The sequence below is a fragment of the Rousettus aegyptiacus genome, unplaced genomic scaffold, assembly GCF_014176215.1.
Source record: "Rousettus aegyptiacus isolate mRouAeg1 unplaced genomic scaffold, mRouAeg1.p scaffold_m13_p_4, whole genome shotgun sequence".
Taxonomy (NCBI): domain Eukaryota; kingdom Metazoa; phylum Chordata; class Mammalia; order Chiroptera; family Pteropodidae; genus Rousettus; species Rousettus aegyptiacus.
Window position 1 is genome coordinate 6,016,251 of NW_023416307.1, and position 25,603 is coordinate 6,041,853.

Sequence of the window (25,603 nt, forward strand, 5' to 3'; positions counted from 1 at the left end):
CACCTGCCCGGGAGCCGAGGCAGCGCGGCCCCTCAGGGCCGCAGCCGGGGGCGGGGCCTCGAGAACGGCCCACTGCGCACGCGCCGCGCGTCGCGTCGGAGGCGGGGTCGGCGCGCGCGGGAAGCGCCTGCGGGGTGGCTGGTCAGCCCCTCCACCGTAGCCGCGCGTCATGTCTCTTTCGGTCCCCGGCTACTCGCCCAGTTTCAAAAAGCCACCCGAGACATTGCGGCTCCGACGGAAACGGGTCCGGAGCCTGGGGGCCGCCCTCCTGCCCGGCGAGCGGCCCGAGCCGGCGCCCCGCCGCGCCGCTCTGGCTGCGGGGCTGTCCCTCCGCCCCTTCCCGGCGGCGGCGGCGGCGGCGGCGGGCAGAGGCGGCGGTGGCGGCCCGGCCACGGCCGGGAGGAACCCCTTCGCTCGCCTGGACAACCGGCCGCGGGCCTCCGCGGAGTCCCCCGACGGGCCGCCCCGCGGCCAGCACGAGGCGCCGAGCCCGGTGAGTGTCTCAGTGCCCGGCAGCCGCGGGGCCGACGCGGCTGTGGATTGAGGATGGGACGTTCCCGCATTCGAGGAGGGAAACGGGCGCGAAGAACGCCGGCCGCCCGTGGCCTCAGGGCGCCGTCGGCGTTGGGAGCGGCTGCTCTGACGAGGCGGGGGTGTGCGCAGGGCGCCCCGCGAGCTGCAGCGGGACGTGCGGAGCGGCGGGGTGGTGTCGGCCTGCCCTGAGGAAGCCGGGGGGCGGGGGGAGCAGCGCCGGCGCGCGCGCGCCCCGCGGTCCAGCCCGCGTCGCAATTTGGGGGTTAGACTTAGGTGGGAAGATTGCGCGAAAGCTCATCCTGGAAGGCCACTGTTACCGCCTTTCCCTGCGTGACTCAGAGCCTCCCCTCTCACGCACTCAGAATTATCCTGGATCGGAGGAATGTCGAGGATTCACGGGGTCACAGTTCACTAGGCAGCTGTCCTACCCCAGAGCCTTTTGGATCTTTTGATTCGAGATTGATTCATCACTGTAAGATGCGCGCATCACCGGCCTCTTCCCCCCACCCACCCCCGGCTTCCCCCATTTTCATAGAAAGTTCAGACATAAAACTGAAGCAAAACACTCAAATGAGTGTTTGGGCTGCATGGGAATCCCTGCACTAGCATTTATTAAGAAATTTGTGTGCCAGATGAGGCTCTGTACGTATGTAAAGCCAACTCCAGCATCATTTACAATTTAAAAAGACCATTTTTTTAACCTCAGTTTTTAGATTTTAATCAAGAAAATGATTTGCTGTGGGAAGAGAAGTTTCCTGAAAGAGCAGGCGTTACTGAATTATTCCAGGTAATACTTTTTCAATTTCATTAGAATGTGCATTCTTACAATACAAGTTCATACTTCTCAGAAATATTTTATCTGGAAAATAGTTTCACAGAGAACCTTGAGCGAGCAATCGTCTCTACCAGGGTTGGATAGATGGCATCAGCCATGGTAGAGAACTTTGTGTAATGTAGTAATGACATTTATTATGGCAGCAACGCTAAAGGAGGCATAGGTGTGGGGTGCCCTACATCCTCCAACAATTTTTAACAGCTCTTTGGATAGAGTGACACCTCCAGCTCATCACTCAGAGAGAGCCAGCCCCTCCAGGGGCTGAATCTTCAGACCAAATCTCCAAAATTACCTACACAGGATGTAGCTTATCACTCAATCTTGCTGAAGCCACCACCATACACACTCTTGATTACATTCCCCAGATACTTCTGTGGTAATAGTTTAACCAGTTCATAGTTTGTCCTAATGGGAGCTGGCCAGTCTTTTCCCTTTCTTGTAAATAAATGGCCTTCATGGGGTCTTTTGGAAATAGTTCCCTACTCCCTGTTATTTTTTTGTGCTGTCACCTTAGAGAATAATTGTAATGTGGAAAATACTGTTAACTATGTTCTCTAAGAGCCCTACCTAAGTTACCTACAGGAGCAGCTTAGCCCTGGTTTCTGAATTTTAGAGGCTTAGCAGGTACTTTTTAAAATCTTTGGAAGATTTCTGTTTTTGTAGCAATATCAATTAATTTTTTTTTTATGACCATGATAATAGCACATGCCTCTTGTAACTAAGCTGTATAGGACTACATAAATTAAAAAGTGAAATTTGTTCCTCTGCCACCACCACCACCCCAACAACAAAAAATTCCCTCTTCCCAGAGATAACAACTGTTAACAGTTTGATGTAGCTCTTTCCAGACCTTTTTTTCAGTGTGTAGTATATTTTCTGTTATTTATTATACATTTCCTAAGATTTTGATATTCCAGTGACAATCAGTGTTTTCGTTGATTGAAGGTTTTTTCTTGGTACGCTACTAATTTTTGTATTCTTTGTTTTCTAAAGACTTCACACGTATCATTATCCGAATCTGATATTCCATCCTCAGAAAGTACTGAGTTACCTGTGGACTGGAGTATTAAAACTCGACTCCTTTTTACCTCTTCTCAACCTTTTACCTGGGCAGATCATTTGAAAGCACAGGAAGAAGCTCAAGGTGTCATCCAACATTGTAGGGCAACAGAAATTACTTTGCCTCAAAGTCTGCAGGTAATTCTGAAAGCAAATAGCAATGTTTTAAAGTAGTCAAGTGTAAAATTTACTTCTCTGCAAAATATCACGGATACTTCCTTCCATTAAGTTTTTCTTCTGACATTTAAAGATATATAGACTTGAAAATTTTATATTTCCCAAATGATGTTTTCATATAGTTTTTTAAATCAGATTCAGTAACTGCCCATTAGAGTCCTGTCCTGGGAAATAATCAGTGTTGCAGGGAGGCATTTTTTAACTATTCTTTTCTAAGGCTGTGTGAAAAAATGAAAAGCAGTTGAGTAGGATTGCAAAAGCAGATTGGTTATTTTACTTTCTCACGTAATGTATACTCTTTTAAATGTGCTAACTCCTGCCACCTGGATGATGGTCTGTTGTAAACTTAATAGAGTTGCTGTCGTAAACTTAGTAGAGTTGATGTTAGTAGAGTTAGAATATTTTTGGAGAAATGTAATAGCATTATTTTCAAGCCACTCATCAACTCAAATGAGGTTAAAAGGGATTACCTAAAAGAGGCCTTGGTACATCTTTTACAATAAATCAGTCAGGATTTGTGATTCATGTCAATTTTTAATGAGTACTTTCGAAACAGTGTTGTGAGGAGTGGGGCCTTGAATGTCTTGTTACCTACACACCTATACCTTTATGATGAAAAAGATAATCATTGTTCTCAGGAATGGTAGAGACAGGAAAATGTTCCCATCTGTGTTTAAGTATTCCTTCTGATACGTGATTTAACAGACTAATTGCCAGCAAGAAAGGTTTTCTCAAACAAGAATCAACTTTTTCAGCCCCTGTAACAGTAACACTTTCCTATAGGAAGCAATAAAGATAAGTTTAGTATATTCAGTGTCCTTTTAATGAAATTTTATGCTTCTAATGGGGCAACTGCTGTCCAATACCTCTGGATTTTAGGATCCCAAACTCTCCACTGAGCTTCGGTGTGCCTTCCAGCAGAGCCTTATCTATTGGCTCCACCCTGCTTTTCCTTGGCTCTCATTGTTCCCTCGAATTGGAGCTGATAGAAAAATAGCTGGAAAGACTAGCCCTTGGTCAAATGATGAAACCCTGCAACACATTTTAATGAGCGACTGGTAAGATCAGTAAAAACTTGTGCAACCAATATTGAATCTTCATTTTAGCAGTATTCTCTCCTTATGTTATCATGGTATGGAAATATTTAGTGATAGAAGGATCTCTGTGTCCTTCTGAATTATTTTATTTAAATGGTTAATAACCGACATTTAAATTGTTTACTTTTTTAGTGATTGTTTTATTTTTTATGCTGTTGTGAAATGTATGTAAGTTTGGTAAATATGCATAGACATAATTCTTTAATATTCTTGTCAATGGCTGCTTCCTTTCTCAGCAGAAGCTGTTCAGAGAAAGTCAGCAACCAATTATCAATTAAATTTTATTTAAAGAAAAAATGGTTAGTGTTTAAGTAGTAAACACTACTTGTTTAAGTATTTAGAAGTCATCTGTGAGTCCCATGACCAGTTTTAGTTCTTTAAAAGAAAGTTGTATAGAACGTCAGAAATTCAAACCATGACTATGTTTGTGTTGTGTTTTAAATCAGGTGAATATCAAACTGAACTATACAAAATCAAATTTTAGATGTTGAGTTAAATGTAATACCTAAAGAAAGTTTTTTGTTTCATAGGTCTGTGAGCTTCACTTCTCTGTATAATCTACTGAAGACAAAACTTTGCCCCTATTTCTACGTTTGTACCTATCAGTTTACTGTCCTGTTCCGTGCAGCAGGATTAGCAGGAAATGATGTGATCACGGCTCTCATGTCTCCTACAACTCGGGGTATAAGAGAAGCTATGAAAAATGAAGGTAAAACTATAGGTTAAAATGAGAATACCACACTATATAGTAAATACTTTTTTTGAAAGCTCGAAGTTGAATTATCTTTTACCTGTTGAATTGTCTTTTACCAATTTTACCAATATTATTTAAAGAGATGTTCATTCGATTTTTTTTAGTGGTTATTTAAGCTGTCCCTTATATATAGCTTTAAATTAATGGTGTTTCCTTCACTGATCTCTGAACACATATGGAGTTGGAAAGTCCCTATCTGAACATACTGCTCTAGAAATTTTTTTAGAGTACAAATTGCTTACCCCTTTTAAATAACAGTTTTCAGGCTGGATCACACCATTAATGGATTATAAAATCTTATTTAGTTCAGTCAGCACTTTTTAAAAAATGAAACAGAGTAGAATATACTTTATGAAAGAGTACCACATGTAAGAATATGGATTTTCCTCAACTTTTTCTTTCATGGATGTAGGTGTGGGTGTGGGTGTGTTGTGGGCTGCTGCCAAGAAAGCTTGAAAGCTACTGACTTAATAAAGTATAAAGACTTCACATTTTCTTTTTTTTCTCCCCACCACCAACCCTGACCGACTTAACATTTTCAAATTTTGTACTCTAGAAATAGGGCACACCTATTAAATCCTTTTCAATTAAAATTAAGTTAAATTTTTCTTTTCTTGTATAGGTATTGAATTTTCTCTGCCTTTGATAAAAGAAAATGGCCATGAGAAGAAGAAAACACCTGGGACAAGTTTGGGACACGGGGAGTATGTGATTGTAATAACCTTTTACATCATCCAGGGACTTACAGATTCAGTGCAATAGTTTAGTAAAGGAAACAGCTTTATGAATTGAAAACTAACTATAGCAATTTTTTAGGGAGCAAGCAATCAGTGATGAGGATGAAGAAGAAAGTTTGTCCTGGCTGAAAGAGATGGGTGTGCAAGATAAAATTAAAAAACCGGACATACTCTCTATCAAGCTGTATCCTTTCATTTGCTGTTAACTAGAATCAATTTTCATTCCATTAAGCTAATTAGCAATGTAATATGGACTGGAAGTTTTATTTGACCATAATCTTAAATTATCTTAAGATCATATTAAAGGTAATTCTCTATCATGAGAACCCCTAAGTACCCATAAACTTAACAATTACTAAGCTACATTTTTAAAGGTGAAAACATTCCATTTCGGTTAAGTTTATGAGGGGAACAGCATATATTTGATGAGAAATTTGTTGTTAGGTGTCAATTTCTAGGATATTCAGATAATAATTTTGATTTAAACAGATGCTTTGTAATTGCAGTGAAGATGGTAGCAAGAGCATTTCCAGTTTGGAATGCAGAAGAGGGATCTCAGATGACTCAGAATCAAGATAACTAATTTTCCTATTAGTATGAGGTTTGCATTTGCTGTTTCCTTGATTGTCATTTTCAGGCATAAAGAGAAAAATGAAGTACAAGTGGATCACAGACCCGAGTCTGTTGTGTTGGTGAAGGGAACAAACACCTTTACACTGCTAAATTTTTTGATCAACTGTAAGAGTTTAATTGCTACTTCAGGTCCACAGGCAGGACTTCCACCAACCCTCTTATCCCCAATAGCTTTCCGAGGTGCCACAATGCAAATGCTCAAGGTAAAAAAAAAAAAAAAAATTCGACACTAATCCTCATAACCTAGCTTTTTAAAAAGTACTTTTCCAAGGATAAATCTTGTTTTGTTTTTAGTAACTTCTAGCAGTTTTACATGGTACATATTTGGTTTTGGTTTCCTCCTGGTAAAAAAAAAAATTATTTTAAAGTTTTATCTGAGTCACTTGAAAGTATCTCAATTATATGAAAATAATTTTTTCTTATTGAATAAGTATAACTGGCAACAAAAGCAATTTGGTGTTCTTTTTTCTTTTTTTTTGGCCATAAAAATTGCTTAATCTCATTTTGTCTTTTAAGCATCTCAGGATCTTTGTCACGAGTCTTAAATCTGTCTTATTTCTTACCCAATGAAAACATAGTCAAGAATATGTTATAGATCTCAAAACTGGATCACAGTTAAGTGAAAATAATAACTGTACAGGCATACCTCATATTATTGCACTTCACTTTATTGCGTTTCACAGATGTTGCACTTTTTACAAACTGAAGGCAGGGCCCTCCACCATGAAAAAGACTACAACTCACTTTATTATAATACTTGCTTTATTGCAGTGGTCTAGAACCAAACCCGCAGTATCTTCAAAGTATGCCTGTATATTAAACATGTAAATACAAAGTATATACTGAATGTTAATAGCAATAGAATCATTTGTTTTCCCAATATTGTATTGAAAGTGTATTATTAAATCAGAATGAATACCATATGAAAAAATTGTATTTCCTAGAATATAAACTGGCAATCTCATAATTTGGAGAGGATGCTGCAGACTGAGATTTTGCTACACTTTTATTCATATAGCATTCTTTTGCTGTCTTATGAACTGCTTTTGTTCCTTAACTATTAAGGAGAAACACCAAATGAAGTTCTTGAACACATTTTTAGCTAGAGACTAAAAAGCTTGACAGATGACCATAATTCTCTTTAATTTTTTTTGAAGGCACGAAGTATAAATGTGAAAACACAAGCTCTTTCTGGATACAAAGATCAGTTTAGTTTGGAGATTACAGGTCCCATCATGCCTCATTCTCTACATTCTATAACCATGCTACTCAAATCTTCACAGAGTGGGTCATTTTCTGCAGGACTGTATACACATGAACCAACTGTTGTATTTAATATCTGCCCATCAGTGGATAAAGTACTGAATAAGGTAAGTAGACAGCTATAAACACTTTGTTATAGCTAGTTTCCTCAAACTTTCATAGATGAAGTGATTTCTGATGAGCCAAATTTGTTTCAAGTTATTAAACTACTAAATTTTTTGTTTCATTTTTGTGGGTAAACTTTATGAATTTGGGCTGTTGTACTCAGTAGTAACTAAAGAACTTCCCAAAAGCAAGTTATATTCATTGTTCTCGCAGATTTAGAACTTAGTGCCTGATTTATTATAAATTATGGGTACTTATTTAACTATAATGGCCCTTAGTTTTGGACATCTTTATAAGTTTTATATGGCAGTTATCATTAAGACCTTTGAAATTGCCTCATACTTTTATCACTTGACTCCCTTATAAAATAACCACAATTATTTGTGGACACGTGTCACTATTCAAAAATTCTTTGGATCTTCTATTGATAATAGGAACAAGGCATTTATTTGTAGAGTTCTCATGGTGATGATTAAAAACTTATGTTCGAAGACTGATGTGCTTTTTACTGATTTGTATACAAATTTTCACAGGAGAATATTCGTGAAGAACTTGCTAACTGTGGGTTGCATCCCAAGACTCTGGACCAACTTAGCCAAATACCAATACTGGGCAAATCATCTTTACGGAACGTGGAAATGAGTGACTACATTTATAATTGGAGATCCTGAACACCAAAGTAAGCCTAAAAGGAATCTTTGAGGAAAAAAACCTTCTAACAAAGAAATTGAAGATTATACCTTTGGCTTTAAAGTTCTTATTGGAATTTGAAAGGAATATAACTTTAAAATATTCAAATGTTTATAAACATTAACCTTTTACAGTAACATTTTTACATGCATTAAGCAGGTTTTAAATCAACTTTTATTAAGTAATTAGATATTAAAACTTTTAAAATACCTCAAATAACTTGAATGGGAATTCTAGAGCCCTATAATCAAACTATAAACAAACAATAGAAAGTTGATGTATTTCCTTGCAAATAGGAAATTGAGGCTGTCCATTCACTCATGGCATTGTGATTAATGGCATTAGGGCAAAACTATAACAATTTACCTAGGATTATTAGGCAGGTTCTAGTTTATTAGGAAAAAAATACAGCATCTACTGAGCTGATTGTTGATGCTTCTACCTTAGTTGCTTTCCTACTGATTTATAATTCCTCTACTTTCAAATATATATATGTTTTTAATCTATGTTCATTCAGGTAAGGGTATTTTGTATTCCATATAGAATATTGTTGAGTTGTACAGTATGTTCAGCTGTCATGGTAGTATTTAATGTGCTTTCAGGTATTTGTGTGTGTGTGTGTGTGTGTGTGTGTGTGTGTATAATTCAAATTTTCTTAAATAAAAGTGTTTAGAAATCAAAAGCACTGGGTAAAGAAATAATAGTATTTAGTGAAGTAGTATGTGTTCACTTTATAATCCAGAAAATAAAACACCACATTTATTCCAGAGAAGTTTATATTTGGGCCTTACGCTTTTGAAAATAAAGTTGAGACATAGCATATGAATACCACTGTAATACACATGAAATATCTATCAGACCCTAAAAATTAACATAAACTTAAACTTTCTCATAGTCAACAAAATAGTGGCCGGATGCCGATTTTATTAGATAAGTTGGTTACAGCATTTTAATTATCATTTTACGTCTATCTAGGTGTAGCTGAAATTCAAAATGCACATCAAAGGAAAACTATATCACAACTCAATGCCATACTAAATGTACTTAGCCTGCAGAATTCTAGTCAGACTTCATTTTGACTCCCTTCTCATGGCCCAAGTGGCTTTGACAGGAACGCAGAATTTAGTGCTGATCATCACACAACATACCACTTTTTTTTTTTATAACTTCTACAAAATTTTAAGGGGAGATGGTGGCATTAGCCCTGTGGAACAGATCTTGCTTGATTACCTCAATAACACTGGCCCAGTATCTGTCCAGCAGAACGCATTGTGAACTAGTACAAGGTGCACAGCCCTTCACTGATTACAGGCAAGTGTTACAGCAGCCTAGCCATAAGGAAGGGGAGTTACATCATAGTACAAAATACAGTATAAAAGCGTTATTTAACATTCCACACTGAAGATTACGGATGCCTTCAAACAATCGTTTGGATGTTAGCCACTTAAACAAATACATCACTAAGGTAAACAATATAAACATACCAAAACCCTGTATGGTTAAATACAATTTCCATGGTACAAAAATCAAAGCCTGGAGATGTTTGTACAGATTGCTTTTTACACAATGTCTTAAATTGCCAAATATTTACAACATTAAAGAGGAAATACATTTTGATGCAGAGTAAAATTATCTGAAATGATTAATATAAAACCTCAATCTATCTACGTGAGGCACTCCTGAAGCAAGTGGCATTAGCCATGAGGTCCTTTGGTACAAGGCCCATTGCTTGAAGAACCACAGTAGCTGCTGTGGCTTTAGCATGCTTCTTATTAGGGCTGGCAAAGCTGGGCTGGTAAGCGCTTCCATTTATCAATACCTATTCAAGAAAAACATACAATTGGGCTGGTAAGGGCTTCCATTTCTCAATACCTATTCAAGAAAAACATACAATAAGAACAGCATCAAACTTTAATATCTATTAGCTTTGTATTTTTTCACTAAATGCTAGAAAACTAATTTACGAAAATATAAAACCCATATGCTATAAGTCATTAATCTCAACCCAGAAGCAGCAAATCATTTAGGAAAAGGGACTGCAAGTTAAGAGCAGGTCTCCAAATTGAAAAAAGCTTGATAAAACTACTAAATTCCCCATGTTCCACTAGAAAATGTCAATAAATTGTTCACCAGATTTTGCCCATACTTTCCAACATTTTTTAAAATAGGATATTAAAAGGTCATATCAAAGGATACTTAAATGTTTAAAAACCCCACATATGCACACTGCCACCCCACAAAGTATATTAATCCTACAATCATATACTTAGTCCTCACCCTCTAACGCTATCAATAAATATACAATTGATGCAGAAATTCATATTTACCCTAAAAAGAAAATGTTTACGATGATCAGGGCCACTATCATGGACCAACAGAAATTCAGGTGGTTGCCACCTTCTCTTATTACATATTTCCATCAAGGCAGACACAGGATGTTTACCTGCAGAGAAAAAAAATAGTTATTCCCACCATCTGTGGCAACAAAATGAATTCATGGTGAGGGCAAGCAAAAAGAAATTCAAGTGTATCCCTCACCTGACAGATCTTTCATTGCAGCAGAGAAGTTCCCAGACCTCTTTTGTGCTCTTTCTCCCACAGCAACAAGACCTTTAAAAAAAGTCAGTGTTCACTGAATAAATTTCAAAGGTTGTTTTAAATTATAATACAGAAATGACAATCCATGCCTTCAAATATAATATTCAACAAATTCTCACTACCCTTGATTTCTATATCAATCTTGACTCCTGTTATGCTGTCTAAGTTTTATATTCATATGTACTAGTATTAGAAATTATATAAAAATCAAACATTCGGAAAACAAGAATTTAACGTGACTATATATATAAATTTAGTGCCATAATTATTAACCTCTCCAGGTCTTTTTCTTTCTAAGTTTACAAAGTAGTGGCTATTTACGCCAAGTGATTTCTAAAGGTTTCCAATTCCTCAAAAAATGCTGCTCAGTTAAATATGTTCCCCCAAAGGTGCAGGTTTTATGATACACATACACCACACACGTAAAAAAGTGAGAAGGGCTGTCTCTATAAATAAATGGGTCCATTTTGGGGGTCCATTTTTTCCCAGCAACGAAGCCCTTTCTGATTTATTAAATGTGAGATATTCCTAAAGACAAACACACCGTCACTGCATAACCTCCCTTTCCAAAGTGATTTAGCTATGTTACTATGCAAAATCAATGCTTTCCCAATTTCCTTTTATCCTAGGGATACTTTCTCAACCAGTAGTTTGAGAGTTCTGCTGGTATGCTTTCCCAAATCTACGCCATGTTGCAATTCCAAAGAGAAGTTCCCTGGAACTATGCATCCATATGTTTTCTTCCAACAAATCACCTCTTATGACAAAAAAAAAATCATATTCAACTTATACAACGAATGTCACTGTGACGTAATTAGCACAATGTCCCTTTTCTAATTCAAAGTTTGAATTAATGTTAGATCATAGGATGAGTCTCATGTTACTTCTAACCTATTTGAGTATCATTACAATACAGTCCTTCCAATATGAAATAAGATAGCAACACATGATTCTATGTGGATGACAATGTAGACATTCTGATGAAAAACATTTTAAAAAATACATAATTTGGTTAGATCTAGTCAGTTTCCAAAGTTAAGACAATAATTGCAGTAACTTCAACTTTCTATTTGATTATAAAGATAAGGAAAATAAATTAATTTTAAATCTTCCAGTTTTTAAAAATCAGGCTTAAACAACAAAGTACTGAAATTACAATGAACTGGCATCCCCATGTGATTATACTTAGGATACTGCTCTAAGGGAAGAAATTATTTAAAAGGAGTAAATTGGCTGTTACATGTTAACCAAGTGTATTTTAATACTTGGCTACATCAATAAATATCCAAGTATCTGGGAACAGTAGCAAAATACAGGCAGATATAAAAGTTTCAAGGTGCCCCAAACACAGGACAAAATGAAGAGGTAACATTGTTGGCAGCTGGTCTACTATTCCTAACCCCAACCAAACTCAATTACTGAGCATGAAAGGAGGGACATGAAGAAAAAACACTCTAATATAGGAAATAAAGAGAATATTGAGATAAAATATTTGAGAAAGAAAATAAATCTGTCAAGAGAAAACAAAATGCCACTTTCTAAATATGAAATGTAGTTAAAATTTTAATCATATATACGTTTCTGTAATATTCCATAATATTAAGCAACTTAAGTTGCCTTTTAAAAGCTCAAATTACTATTTCCATCTATATGTATACAAGCTGCTAAAAGTAAGATAAACTTTCTTTCCTAACAAATAGCTGTATATATACCAGAAGTGCCTCCAGGTCAGGATCAGACATCAAAAGAATGTTATGACACAAGTGAGGAAACACTAAATGTTAAAGGAGGTATAAACATTCAAAAAAAACAAACAAACAAACAAACAAACTTGTTACCTTTTCGGTCTGTTTTAAAATCAACTAGGATAGGTTCCTTATTTCCTTCTTTGTTTTTTCCTAATCCTTCTCCTTCTCTCCAGCCCATTTTTCTCATCAAAACGGCTCCCATTCCTCCAGTTACCGGGGCTGCTCTTAAGAACTGATCCTATCCAAAGAAAGAAAGGTAAAATGTCCCCATTTTACAGTTAGAATTTGACTGCAAACTCAGTGTAACTTTATTTTTTAAAAATATCATTTTATTTTACTTCTAGATCTGTTAATAGTTACAGCAATTAAATTTAAATGCTTCTTATATACATACTGTATGTACTAATTATTTTCACATTAACAGTATTTTCAACTCAAGGCAAATAAATGGCAGTTTTAAAACAGTGGCCCTTGTGCCCTCCTCCAAAAAAAAAATTAGAACACTCCTGTTTTCGTCCACTATTTAGGTTCACTGGTATCTCTTCTTAGCTTGCAAAATAAAAAGAAGGCAATGTTAAAACAGTCAATAATATTAATTGTTCCAGGTGTACCTAGTTAACGAATAAAGCCCAGAAATCATTTAGAAATAGTTTGGACACTGAAGAAACATACTGTTACCATCCAAAGTTTTCTTCCCCATTCTACCGTAAAGCAAGTATAAATATTTTACTTAGAAAATCCCTATGAAGCAAAAAGACAGTACTTTAAAATAAATTTACAGTTAATGGAAGACAATCACATAAAATACCCTGTAATTATACCAAATTGAATTTGAATTCTTTGAAAACCTAGCTTGATGTTAAAAGACTTTTAAAAAACTCCTTAAATGTTTACATACCTAGGCCTCGGTAGCAGCAGTGTTGTGAATAGTAGGGCTGGCACTGACCGGGGCAAGAAGGCAGCTACAAGGATTTGGCCCTGAAACAAGTTTCCATACAGAGGGGTGAAAGTTCACAGGTTATTCTGTGAACAGTCATCTCTCTTGTATCCAACCCACTGAACCATAATTTCCATCAAAGCAGCAAAGCACTTAATGTCATAAGATGTACAACTATATACATTAGCACGGTCAACAGTCAATTATTTTCACACATTAAGAAATATAGAATGCCTTTTAAAGGACATCCAGGTATGTATAACAAATTATTGAATTCTGTTGATCTTTATGGTCATTTTCTTAAAATTCTATGACATCTCCAAATTATTTCCCCTTATTATTAAATTTTATATTTACATTCAATAGCAAATATATATCGTAAGTCATTAACTTATCAACAGAGGGGGTAGAAAATTTCAGTTAATCTAGGATTAGTATGGACTAATCGATTTCCTGTATTGATAAGTTAATACTGAGTTTTTTTAGATCTTGGTTCCACACAGCGTAAAACTGTACATTACTATTTTCCCCCCAGCTTTTTACTTATATGCGCTAGGGAGAAAACATGCCAATGATCTGTGTGACTAGACATTAAGTTCAACAAGGTGCTCTGATGGAAGGAGGCAGCTGTGGAGGTAAAAACATACCCCTGGTTCAGTTCCTTATTTGGTGCAGGCCATGCAGTGTTGATGTATAAAGAGAAAAGTTAGCTGATGCTTGGATATCAACTGCCTTGTTGCTACACACCTAGAATGACTTTTACTTACTTCCAGGTTCATCCGCCCCTCTTTTCCAGGAAACACTCCTAAAAGAAAGGGCAACTGTGCAGTGTAATCCCCAAATAACAAATCCCCAAATAAGCCAGGCTTCCAATTTTGTTTCCATTCTCTAACATCTTCATCTGTTTCTTTACCCCAGTGTGTTTACAATTCACTAAAAAGCTGATTAATCTAATATCTAATGAGACTACAACAGTAAAAAATATTAATCAGGTCATATCCAAATAAATCATTCCATTCCAAAAAATAAAGGTTCCTTTAAAATCAGTAACCATTTTTAAATGTTTTACTGACAAAAATAAAACTCTCCTTTTCACCTAAGAAAATACTACAACTAAGAAGAATGAGAATGTTGGCATTCTAAGTAGTTTTTAACATATAAAGAGGGTGTTGGGCTATAGCAAGGCAAGAAAAAGCCAACTGATCATTTAAAAAAGTTTTCTAAACACAAGTAAACAAGTTTGACAGTGAAGATAAATGTTAATTTTTCTGTCGCCTAATAACGTTTCCCACATTCTAGCTCATTTTTATAAATATATTCCTTTGTGTTACTAGCAAATATTCTTCAGTAACATAAAAATGGAAGTTTTCCTGAAAGCACTGCTTTCTTCACTATTTAACACCACTTTATCTCATGATAATTTATCAAAATGATTTACAACATATTTACATTTAAAATGACATAAAAATCTGTCAACTGCCTGCAAGACTGGAAATGAAAATTAAGGGAAAGTTTACAGGGAACCAACTGAATCTGTAAAAGATTCAATTTTTTAAAGTTAACATGTTTAGAAGTATGTTTAGAAGCATTATGGATCAGCACTTCATTATAGAAATGAAGACCAAAATTTTACAATGTAATGTCATTCAAAAGTTTCTACCTGGTCAGAGGGGCAGGGGGCATTTCTACCTAGTAATGTATATGACTAATTATTATGTCCCTAAACACTCATATAAGCTTCAAACCTAACTTCCTAAAATACCGAGTACTCAGCTTCAAGTCTTAATAGTATTACAAAATTAAAACTGTTAAATAGATATACATTTACAATTCTGTAATTCTTCCCAATGAGATGAATGCTATTTTTCAAAAACTATACAAATCTTTCATATTTGAAATTCTGTATTATAATGAGTCCAAAATTAATTCAAACTTAAAAATATTTCACTAGATTCTCATCTCTTTTCCAATAGCAATCTCTAGTAAACTACATAAGTTGCAATTTTTTTAATGAATCTGTACTCACTACGCATATATTAAGAGTACAACTATCCCCCCCCCCAACATGACAGGCAAAATGAGTATATATGTTTTATATTAATCTGTTAAAGAAGATCACCAGAGATAATGCTATCAAAATTGAAATAAACATGAAAGGTCCAAAGCAAACAAAATCTTCGTCTTTTCAGAAATTCAGCTCATTCACTGGCACTCATGCCAATTCTCTATAGGTACCTATCACATCATTACCACCCTGAGACGCATGAGTAAGGACTTGATTTCATGTGACACTTTGGGAGACTGAAATTCCAAGTAATTACTTGCCCATGATCACAAAAGAAGTCAGGAGTACAGCAGGATAAAGAAACCTTCCCAATCCATTAGACCACGTAGCCTCACAGTTTCAGCACTGCTATGCTGCCAGTACTCCTGAAACAAATTTCCAATCACCCATCCAACCAAACCACAACCCTTCACCAGAATGCATTTCTTCAGAAAACCCTTCTTAACCACCTAAGACTCCCCCAACAATGAGGCAGCCGTAGGTGGAGTTCACAGGTCTCACTGCAGGAATCTGAAACCAGGAGCACCTACATCTTCACAGCACGAGGCGTCCGTCCTCTCCCTTGAATTTAGGTCTCATTATGTCCTGTTTTTTCATGAGATCAGTGGTTCTCAAATTGAGCCTGTGGATCACCAAAGGCCACCAGGGCCTAAATGGTGGTCCACAGATAGTATTCTCCATCCCCAACCCAACCCATTTACCCTTCAACACGGCCCACCCCACGCTCCAGCCATCCTCCCCCAGCCTTCCAGTCCCATGGCAAAATCACCACATGCAGTGCTAATACTAGGGCCTCCCAACCATTTGCTATAATCGACAGCTAACAACCACAGGGATCTGGGGCTGAAGATCACAGAGGGGTGAGGAATGGGGACCAAGGGAGTTTATAGGAGGGCACAGGCACTAGGGAAGGGGAAAGAGGGCAGAGGAATAAAGCAATGGAAAATTAGGGTGGTAGAGGGCCCTTTGGGGGCAGTGATCCATCAAAAAATAAACCTGTAATAAAGTATCCCATGATGAGAAAAAATTTGAGAACCACTGCTTTGAAATCGTAAGATTAGTTGTCCAACTGGAACTGGAATATTCCGAACAGCATCTGAGATACATTGTTAGCATTCAAAACACAGTTTTTAAAAACCGCCCCCCAGAAAACCAGCAGCAAAAATAAATAAACAAACAACCTCAAGATATAAACTGAGTGGCTCTTGAGCTATATTATACATTGGCCATTATCTCATGAATCCGGTCCATCTTCAGCGTCCATCCTGGAGTACATACACATAGCAAATTTACTCATGAACTTTGGTTAGAGTCACTGGTCTCTTCGTGCATTTTTAATAAAACATTTTCTAAAAAATTTTACCTTTCTACTTATAAACACTTTTTTATGTGTATTATGTTGTGTACCTTTTTAATCCAGGCTTGGGCACCAGTATTAGCCAACTGTTCTTGTGTCAGAACCTGTACTCCTGTACTTCCTGTGAACTGGCCAGGAATTGAGTTCAGCTGAGCCCAGGCATCAATCTGAAGAAAAGATACTTCAATTAACTAAGTAAAAATTATATCTGGTTAAATCTGGTTAAATTTCCACTGGTATTAACAATTTCATTAAAATGGTTTTACTTCCTAAAAAGGCTGAATAATAGGCTTAAAATCCAATTTTTAATACCATATACTCAATTTATACATTTAACAGTTTCCCTAAACATTCCAAAGAAGCAGTTTAATAACATTTAGTGAATCTCATAACATGATATGAAATATAGCTCTAACATCGAAAAAGCATAGCTATCACACTCATTCCCCAAAATATCACCACTGATATATGAATATACAGAATAAAGATCATATGGCAAAGGGTCCCTGCCCTCCTGCTTACATATCTCATGTAAAATGCACTCTGAATTTTTAATTATTTTCTTTGAAGTATTATAAACCCAAAACAAATTCAAGATATATGCTTAAAGAGTAATACAGGAAACCGTTAACTTGAACATATACAATGGCTTTCTTTAAAAATTGTGCACTATGTTAACCATGAACATTTATTTTGACAAAGAATCACTTGTCATTCAAAGTATATTTACCGAAAACCTGATATTGTTGGGCAATGTATTTCCTATCTGTCTGAACGTATACTTATTATTTCTAATATAGATCTACCACAGGAAGGTAGAGGAGAAATAGAGAAGCTGTCCATTGGAGGCACATACACAACAGACAGCTTCTCCAACTCTGGACTCACACCAACTGGGTTTAAGCCCCAGCTCCCCCACTTAGTTTTGAGACCTGGGCCATAACTACTCTATATACCTAGTTTCTTCAGCTGGGAAACAGGAATTCATAATACTACCGACACCTCACAGCGCTATTATGGGCACTTAACTATTTTTATATACCAGATTATAAACACTATGACAACAGGAAACTTTTTGTTCTCTTTTACTCTCTCAAGAAACAGTTACTGTCACATAGTACATAATAGTACATAGTACAAAATTTATTTGTACTAATAAACACAGTACAAATGTTTAGCACATTTAAATCATTCATTTAAAATAAGCTAGCTAATTAGGATAAATGATTACTTATTCCCTTGGATTTTCAAGATAAGGATCTACATTTTAATAGCATGCCACCAACAATCTCGTGAAATTCTAATTTAGACATTAAAAACTGCTACATACCCGTTCCTGAGCTCGATTTAACATGCTCATGGCTTCAAGGTCAAATGCATTCTCACTGAGTCTTTTCTGAGCAAGTGCCCGCTCACTCATTGCTGTAGAGATGTCCACAGGCTAAGAAAGAGAACATAGATAATTATCTCAAATTATGACAGACCCCTAAATTCTGAAAAGTGTTATATCTTTAGTTGCTACATATTGAAACAATAGTCTTATGTACATTAATAATCTTTAAAGTTGGTAGAAGAGTCAAAAAGGTAAAGTAACCTTGGAAACTAAATTAAGATTCCTTGTTACAAACTATCAAAGGCAGTAGTTGAACTCAATCCAAAATGACTTATTCCATATTTTATCAAATTACAATTACAGAAAGTTCTGTGAACTTAAAACTCCCCAGCCTTCACTAACAAGTCATTTACAATAAACTGAGACTTTTTTGAACTTTTTAACTATTTTATACTCATTAGCAGTTATTTTTTATTAGCATAACCTTCAGAAGCAATAAGCAAGGTTCTTGAACAAGCAAGCAGAAAACCACTAACACGTCAATGATCTCTCTACTCATCTGCAGATCTTTTTATCTCCTTGAAGTTCTTCATATACTGATCTTAAAACTCGATTTCTTCTAATATATTCACTATGTAAATAAATGAACCTTTTGTTTCCAGTTTCTATACATTGATGACCGAAGAAACTATTTGTGGGGGTACCTCACATAGAACACTTAAAATGAGGTATGTTTGAACTGTCTTTTCAAAGCTCATATTCTACCTGTTAAAAAAACTTGTTCTAATAGGTGATTTTCTGATTTAACTTTTAAAAATGTTTCATAATGTCCAGAAAAATTCTGAAAGGTAATTTTTAGAGCAAATTCTCAATTTGTCAGATTTGTGGAAGGCTCAACCACAGAAGGAAAAATGCATCAAGTGAGTATCTGATGTTTTTTGTTCTAACATTAAGAGCTCAGATTAATTTGTATCAACTTACCAATTCTTAATATTTGTTTTTCTTCTAACATGACATAACCCATTAATATTTCCTGGTTATTTCACCCAAGAAAATTCGTTTTTGGAAAATGTTCATCTAACATGGAAAAGTTTTTCTATATTCATATACAAAGAATGATTAGTAACTACTGCATAGGTTTGACAAATATAAGGAAGTCAGTAAAATAAGTTAACAGCTAAGGATTTAAAAAGCTAGTAAGTAAAGGCTACCTGTAATTTGTGTATTGCATATAAAATACTTTTTTAAAAAAACAACACCTATATAGTAGAGAAGGGTGTATGACTATGAATAATTCTATCTCACACATTAAGGATCACTAACCTTCCTCTTCCTAACTTTAGAACCCCTTAATCACCCCCATCATTCCTAGTTACCTTGCTGAATCACCTAATGTTCCTTTAGCAAGATTTTTCTCACAAAGCACTACAAAGTATAGATTCTTATATGTGCCTTCTTAAAATAAAAGCAAAATTAAACTGAATTCATTCTGTAATTGTTTATTAAACTATTTATAGATCTCATGAATGAAAGATCTTAACTTTTTAGTCAACTAAATTATTCACATTTATCAGAACATTCCTGGAGCCTATGAAAATCTAAACAAAGACTGAAACACTAAAAACTTAGTATGTTCACTATTCACTTATTATAATTCTGACAGCTAGGACTTCTGGTCAAAATTTATATTCCCTTGGCCCACCTTAGATGTTTCCTAAACTCACATAGGATTACTGATGTAATTTTGAAAGGCCCACCAAATATATCTCAAATATACTGTTAATTAACCTTGCCAGAATTACTTTGGGTTTCATAGCAGTCTGTAAACCTAAGTGTGAGGGTATTTAGGTATAAATAAATTTTTTATTCAAAACAGTCTAAACTCAGAGGAGATACTGGGGAAAATGTTACCTGCCAACCATTTCCAAGCCTTCCCTAATCCCCAATTTCCAAATATAAATTAGCAATAAAAATGTAGTTAAAATTGCTCTGAAAACAAATTTTTCCAGAATAAAATTAATTCTTCCCAACTGGAAAGCAAATGAATACCTAAGAATTCATCCTTCTATAAACATTTTATCTCTTCATACTTTTTTCTCTTTAAGCCTTTACTGTGGATGCAGGTAACCTAATGCTTCATTGTCTTATCACCAGGATGAACCTTCTTTCAAATCTCTAAGTAATGTTTTATGTTAAATTCACACCTCACTCTGCAAAGAATTTTAATATAGCAACCTTGATGCTTAAATTTGATAAATTACAACTAGTTTTTTCCTAAGGTAATACAACTTTATTTGTTCTTCAACAGGCTTACAGAGTGAGCTGCAAGTTCATGTCAAACTTTTATTACCAAATAATTTGACTATTTTCATATTCAGATTTTTTAAATGTGAAGAAATATACTCAAAATAGAATGAATCAGGATTATCTTAACTTCTTAAGGATCCTTAAAAGTTTGCATCAATAAGCATGTTTCCAGGTTTTCAAGGTAACTCAGAATATACAATGCATAAAAAGCCAACTATAAGGTTCAAGGACTAGACTAAATGTTATCAGTATTAAAACACTCATATCACAGGTAGCATTTACAGCTGCACTGTCCAATATAATTTTCGACAGTGATAGCTAATGAGCACTTGAAATGTGGCTAGTGACTACAAAATAATGGAGAGGCGAGAGGGAGGGTGTGTGTGAGTGTGTGTGTGTGTGTGTGTGTGTGTGTGTGTGTGTGGTCTATAGTATACCACACTTTATAGTGGAGCTTTACAGCCTTAAAAACCTTTTAATGTTGCTCAGAAACAGGAATGTGTAAGGTACCAAAATGATGCTAAAAAATCCCTTCTAAAAACTAGGGGAAAAAAATTTAAGTCACATAGAATACTAATATCAAGTTGTCTGTCATCAACAAGCTTTGTTTCCACTGACAATACTATAGACTTTCTAATATGTAAAGTATAATTATATAAAGTATGATTGTCTGATTAATATTCTAACTAATATAATGGGTGTAAATGTTTACTTTCTTTTTTCCTAGGACTTGTTCTAAAAGGTGAAATCTACATAAAGGTATCATGAATAATTTCAGTTTACATGAAAAACCTGACCAAGTTATTTCATTTACTTCATTTACTTCTATAACCTATAAAGGTGCCAGAAATAAAACACGTAACGTAATTAGCACCATGTAACAGCTATTTCAGGGCCTAAGTTATAATCATGTAAGTTCTGTATCTTCCTCATTTAAAAAATTCTTCTAAATCAATTTATTTCCCCCTTTTGTTAACCCAACTGTTTACATAAAGTATTCTAAGTATTTCTTAAAAATAAAAGGATATAAAAGAGCTAGAGAATTGTGAGGAGTCAGATAAAGTAAGTAGCTCCTAATATGAAAATTACTTTCTACACTAGTTGCAGGTTTCTCAAATTAAGACAACATAAAAGTTTTAATTATAATGAAACTAAATAAGTATCTTACCTACATACAAAACATGATTTTGAAATATTTAGAATACAGAGGTTCATATAGAAATGAAAGACAACTACAAAAAACAAAAGCCACATTAAATATACTGTCGTTAATGCGTTGTTTTAAAAAGTGAATTATCAATCTTTTTATTATATAAAATAACCTAGTGTAATGCTTAACTTATACCTGTAATCTAAATGAATTATAACAAAAAAAAAAAAATTTAATAAATGGTGTAAGAAAAGTCGGTGTTAATCACCTAGGACAATCTAAGGAGAGAATGAATGACAAGGCTGTAATTACATTCTAGCACTGCTAGGACCTATGTGTTTAATTTCCAGTTGAAATTTTCACCTTGTCCCTAGAACTTAGCTTACCTAAACTTCACAAACTTAAGAGTTTCTATATGTTAGCGCCATTGGGATGTAGAAATAGTCTTCAGTAATAAAAACGAAGCACAAAACCTGAGATAAAAATTATCTTACATGTAAGCAAACACTAGACCTTAATGGAGAGCTACTTCTGGACCTGTAAAATATTTATGATTGATAGTAAACCAAGGAAGTTTTATGTCAAAGATGACATTTAAATCTTCTACCCAATAAGCCTTTGCTAACTTTATTACCAAAAATTAATGTCTTTCAGGACAATTTTTTAAATGTTCGTTTTCCAACACTTTATTTCCATGCTTGTAAATTAAATTCACACAAAATTATGTTCAAAATTCTGTAGTCATGCCTTACTGAGGATGATGATGGCTTGCTACTTCCTAAGACGATGCTATGTCAGTAGGGCAGCCAATCTGATGAGTTGATATTCCATTAGATATGAATTTGTTGATCCATCCATATCCACTCATACTTATGCCAAAGAGCACTCATGTCCAAGACAATTAGTGAGATTAAAGATCATAGCAAAACAGATAAAATCTGTAACTTCTGCCTAAATGTTTTATGCTCAAAACTAAAGAACCACAAAATCTGTATTTATTAAAATGAAAAAGACCAATGGGTAAAATAAATTTCTGAAAACTATTTGGTTAAAATATTGACTTTAAAAGAACGTTTAAAGAACTTTCTTTTACACTATAAAGCCTTTATTTCAACCCAACAGGGACTCAAAAGGATCGATGATCTCATAAAATGTCACCAACAGTATTCCATAAACAGTGGTGTACAGAATATTAATCTTACAAATACAGTATAAGATCCAGCTAAATAACTAGAACTAAACATTTTATATTGTGAATATTTTCTCTAGGTGTTTAATATTATAGCTACATAAAAGTACAGACACCTGAGGCAGAACAAAATCCTGTCCAGTTCCTAAAATTTTAAGACTGTTTTGCTTAAAATTAAAGTTAAACCTACACATTGTTTGCGTTTAATCTAAGAAACTAGCTTTCAGAGTTCTGATATCAAATACTTGTATATATCCTCCCAAAGGAGAAATCTGCTTCATTTATTTAGCTGTCCAAGTAGAACCTTTTTACCTCCTCCTGCTTTAACACTCCCTTATTATAAAATTTGAATACCCACCTTTTTCCCCTGGGATCTCTTTGGAGTTAATTCCTCCCAACTTTTAATTAAAATCTGACAAGCACTTTCGATGACAGAAAAGGCTAAGGTACACCCCGCCCCCCGTGTTAAGACTAAAATTGGCTGAGTACTAAATTTCAAATAAATATATATACATATATAAAAAAAAAACTCTCTGTCAGAAACAAAGTCATCAGGATTCATGAACCACTTTCCCCATGTTAAACTGAAGTTAAAATAGTTATTGTCACTTATCTTCTCAGGAAAACCTCTTGGAATTTCGCAATTTTATTTTATAGGCCTTCATTCCGTTGCAAAATTTTTTTCACGTAACCTCTGTTTTTTCCAAGTCTTTGTTAAATCCTTAATTTGCAAGAAACTACTAAGCATATGTATCAAAATTTCTAAATAAGTCTGTTGAGCCCTCTTATGGTTTGTAGTCAGTTACTACAATATTTAAGGCAGTTACGAATGTTATCTTTTCCTTGTTCAGATGTGCAGGTAGCCAGATTTAGGGATTAGCAACTGAAGTACTCATGGTTTGACTAAAATAATGTTCAAAGCAGCTATTCCTCCCTCACTGGTGATGGCATAACTTGCTTCAATTGTTGAATCCCATGAAAACACAGATCACCACTGGTGACTGTAAGTTGCATTGGCTAGTTATCATGTCCCAGCCAGCTTCATTGTATAGAACTCGCTTTTAAAAATGCCGGTCAAAAAAAAAAAAAAAAAAAAAAAGTGAAAATGTCACCTGTGAATAGCTCAGGGGGAAAAAATACTACTGAAAAGTTTCTGATTTGGGTTCTGTTCACTTTCTGATTTCAAACAGGATTTCCTTATTTGTAATACTGGAGATGTTTAGTGGAAGATGATGATATGGCCAATAAAGGGAACCTGAAGATGAGTAATACAGGTCTCTCTGACCTACATATCCCAGAACTGCAAGAAAAGGAAATGGGGAAGAAGTCCCACCTTGTAAAGACATCAGATATCTAATCCAGTCCTTGAACAAATGTCTGGGCTTTGGAAACCAAGGGCAAGAGGTGATGACTAGTCTATGGTATTTAAAACTCCCACCCTCCCCTAGTAAGTCTCCACCCTCCCAGATCCCCCAAGCGTGATTTTGCACAACAAGTTAAATAAAAGTAAACTGTTTATTAAAAGATACAGCAAAGGTACAGATACAGAGATACATACAAAGATACAGATATATATATATTTACATATATATACAGTCTTGCTGTTTTCATGTGCACTATATTTAGCAGCACATTAATCAGGCGGCATTTTACTGGGGTCATTTTGACACTTGGCATTATTACCGCGTCATTTTGACAAGATGCAACTCTAGCCTCGTGAAAATTTCAAGGTGTGTTCCACTTCTCCAACTTTTAATAGTAGCAAAGAGGGGTAGGAGAAGGGAAATGGGAGTATACCAAGGCTGAGCATTAGGTTAAACACAAGAATTCAAAATGGCCAAGGTAGCACAGGGAAGGGAAAATGATTAAAATTAAAGGCTATCTGACAACCCAGAGAAATAGTAAGAAACCATTATTTAAGGGCAATGGGCTATGTATCCAAGATGCTCACATCAGCCTACAATGACCTTTTCCAATCCACTTCTTGTGTTGAACCTGAGGATCTGCCTCTCTCCACTCAGTCCCAGTAAACTTGCTACCACCAAAATCTAGAGCTATAGAGCCTTGAAGCAAAACGGGAAGCTAAATAGTTATACCTTGGGCTACCTTCCCACAAGTGCAAGGAGGGCCCAATGTTGGGTAGGGATGTGACAACACTGTTCTCTGCAATTCGATGCTTTTCACTTTGTGGCTTGGTTCCACAAAGTGAATTGCATCGAGTTACTGTCAAATGAGAAGCTGCGGGTTGTTTCATCTGTCGTTTAACCCGGCCCTGCCGTTTACCCCGGCCCTAAGAAGAGTGAAACAGAATCCAAATCAGATATAAAATAACAATAAAATGGCAGATTCAGGTATAAAAAAGGAAAAATATGTAATATTCCTCTTACTTACCTCAGAGGGCAAATTGCTGCTGAAAACATTATCGTCGTCTTTGTTTTCTTCACCATTTTTCTCTACAGGAACCCACTCTCCATAAACACTATCCGCTTCTTTTTTTCGATGTTGAGATCCAGATGACACAGGAAATTCTTTTGTTAATGTTACCTGGCTTTTTGGTGGAGTTGGCTTTGCTGCAGCGATCTAAAAAAAAAAAGTTTCTTAATTAAAACTCAATAGATTTAACAGTCTGTAATGATTTTGTTCCTTATTTCTCACAGTATTTAATTTAAAAATAAAAAAAACTAAATTCCAATGGAGTTTTATTTAAATAATTCCATAAGTTGTGTTATTTCATCAATCCATAAGTGCTAATACTCACATTCAGATTGAAAAAAATGGGTTTGGGTTCACTGAGTTTAAATGGATGATGATAAAAAGGAGGTTCTTCTTCCTCTTCATCCGAAACGTGAGGCTTATTCACTATTACATCATCATCTTCTTTACTCTGTGCGATCTGTTTGCATTTCTTTAAAAGTAAAAAAACAAACAAAAGATAAATCTTACACTTTAGGTAAAAATAACATGTAACTTTTAAAAGAACCAAAACCACATAAAACTAAAACGATAGGTTATAGATCGGTAACTTGGCTTATCAG

At 35.5% G+C, this 25,603-nt stretch overlaps 2 protein-coding genes across 9 annotated transcripts in view; one reads left to right on the plus strand and one right to left on the minus strand.

Moving 5' to 3' along the window:
• The first annotated feature begins 82 nt into the window (after nucleotides 1-82).
• DONSON (DNA replication fork stabilization factor DONSON) lies at nucleotides 83-25,260 on the plus strand. Of its 3 annotated transcripts, none has more exons than XM_016164093.2 (11): nucleotides 83-493; nucleotides 1,241-1,321; nucleotides 2,363-2,566; nucleotides 3,485-3,663; nucleotides 4,233-4,411; nucleotides 5,079-5,160; nucleotides 5,273-5,377; nucleotides 5,831-6,029; nucleotides 6,984-7,196; nucleotides 7,728-7,873; nucleotides 23,759-25,260. In XM_016164093.2, the coding sequence occupies exons 1-10, from the start codon at nucleotides 170-172 to the stop codon at nucleotides 7,863-7,865; spliced, it is 1,704 nt and encodes a 567-aa protein (XP_016019579.2). In that variant the 5' UTR covers nucleotides 83-169; the 3' UTR covers nucleotides 7,866-7,873; nucleotides 23,759-25,260. The 3 variants fall into 3 exon arrangements, with proteins under 3 accessions (XP_016019579.2, XP_036075729.1, XP_016019580.2); XM_036219836.1 differs by lacking the exon at nucleotides 23,759-25,260 and adding an exon at nucleotides 20,957-23,684; XM_016164094.2 differs by lacking the exon at nucleotides 23,759-25,260 and adding an exon at nucleotides 18,585-18,814.
• Nucleotides 8,643-25,603, minus strand: part of SON (SON DNA and RNA binding protein) — a 31,440-nt gene continuing 14,479 nt past the window's right edge. Inside the window, exons 5-13 of one of the 6 annotated variants that reach the window (XR_004950596.1) lie at nucleotides 25,327-25,473; nucleotides 24,960-25,148; nucleotides 17,920-18,030; nucleotides 16,640-16,756; nucleotides 13,129-13,208; nucleotides 12,321-12,468; nucleotides 10,423-10,494; nucleotides 10,212-10,327; nucleotides 8,643-9,703 (exon numbers count right to left, since the gene is read on the minus strand). Coding sequence is in view for 4 of the 6 variants with exons in the window: in XM_036219826.1 (XP_036075719.1) it covers nucleotides 9,545-9,703; nucleotides 10,212-10,327; nucleotides 10,423-10,494; nucleotides 12,321-12,468; nucleotides 16,640-16,756; nucleotides 17,920-18,030; nucleotides 24,960-25,148; nucleotides 25,327-25,473 (1,059 nt within the window). In the remaining 2 variants the exon portion in view is untranslated. Of the gene's footprint in view, nucleotides 9,757-10,211; nucleotides 10,328-10,422; nucleotides 10,495-12,320; nucleotides 12,469-13,128; nucleotides 13,209-15,827; nucleotides 16,498-16,639; nucleotides 16,757-17,919; nucleotides 18,031-24,069; nucleotides 24,859-24,959; nucleotides 25,149-25,326; nucleotides 25,474-25,603 lie in introns of those variants that run through there. The other 5 variants (XR_004950595.1, XM_036219826.1, XM_036219827.1 and 2 more) reach the window with 5 other exon arrangements.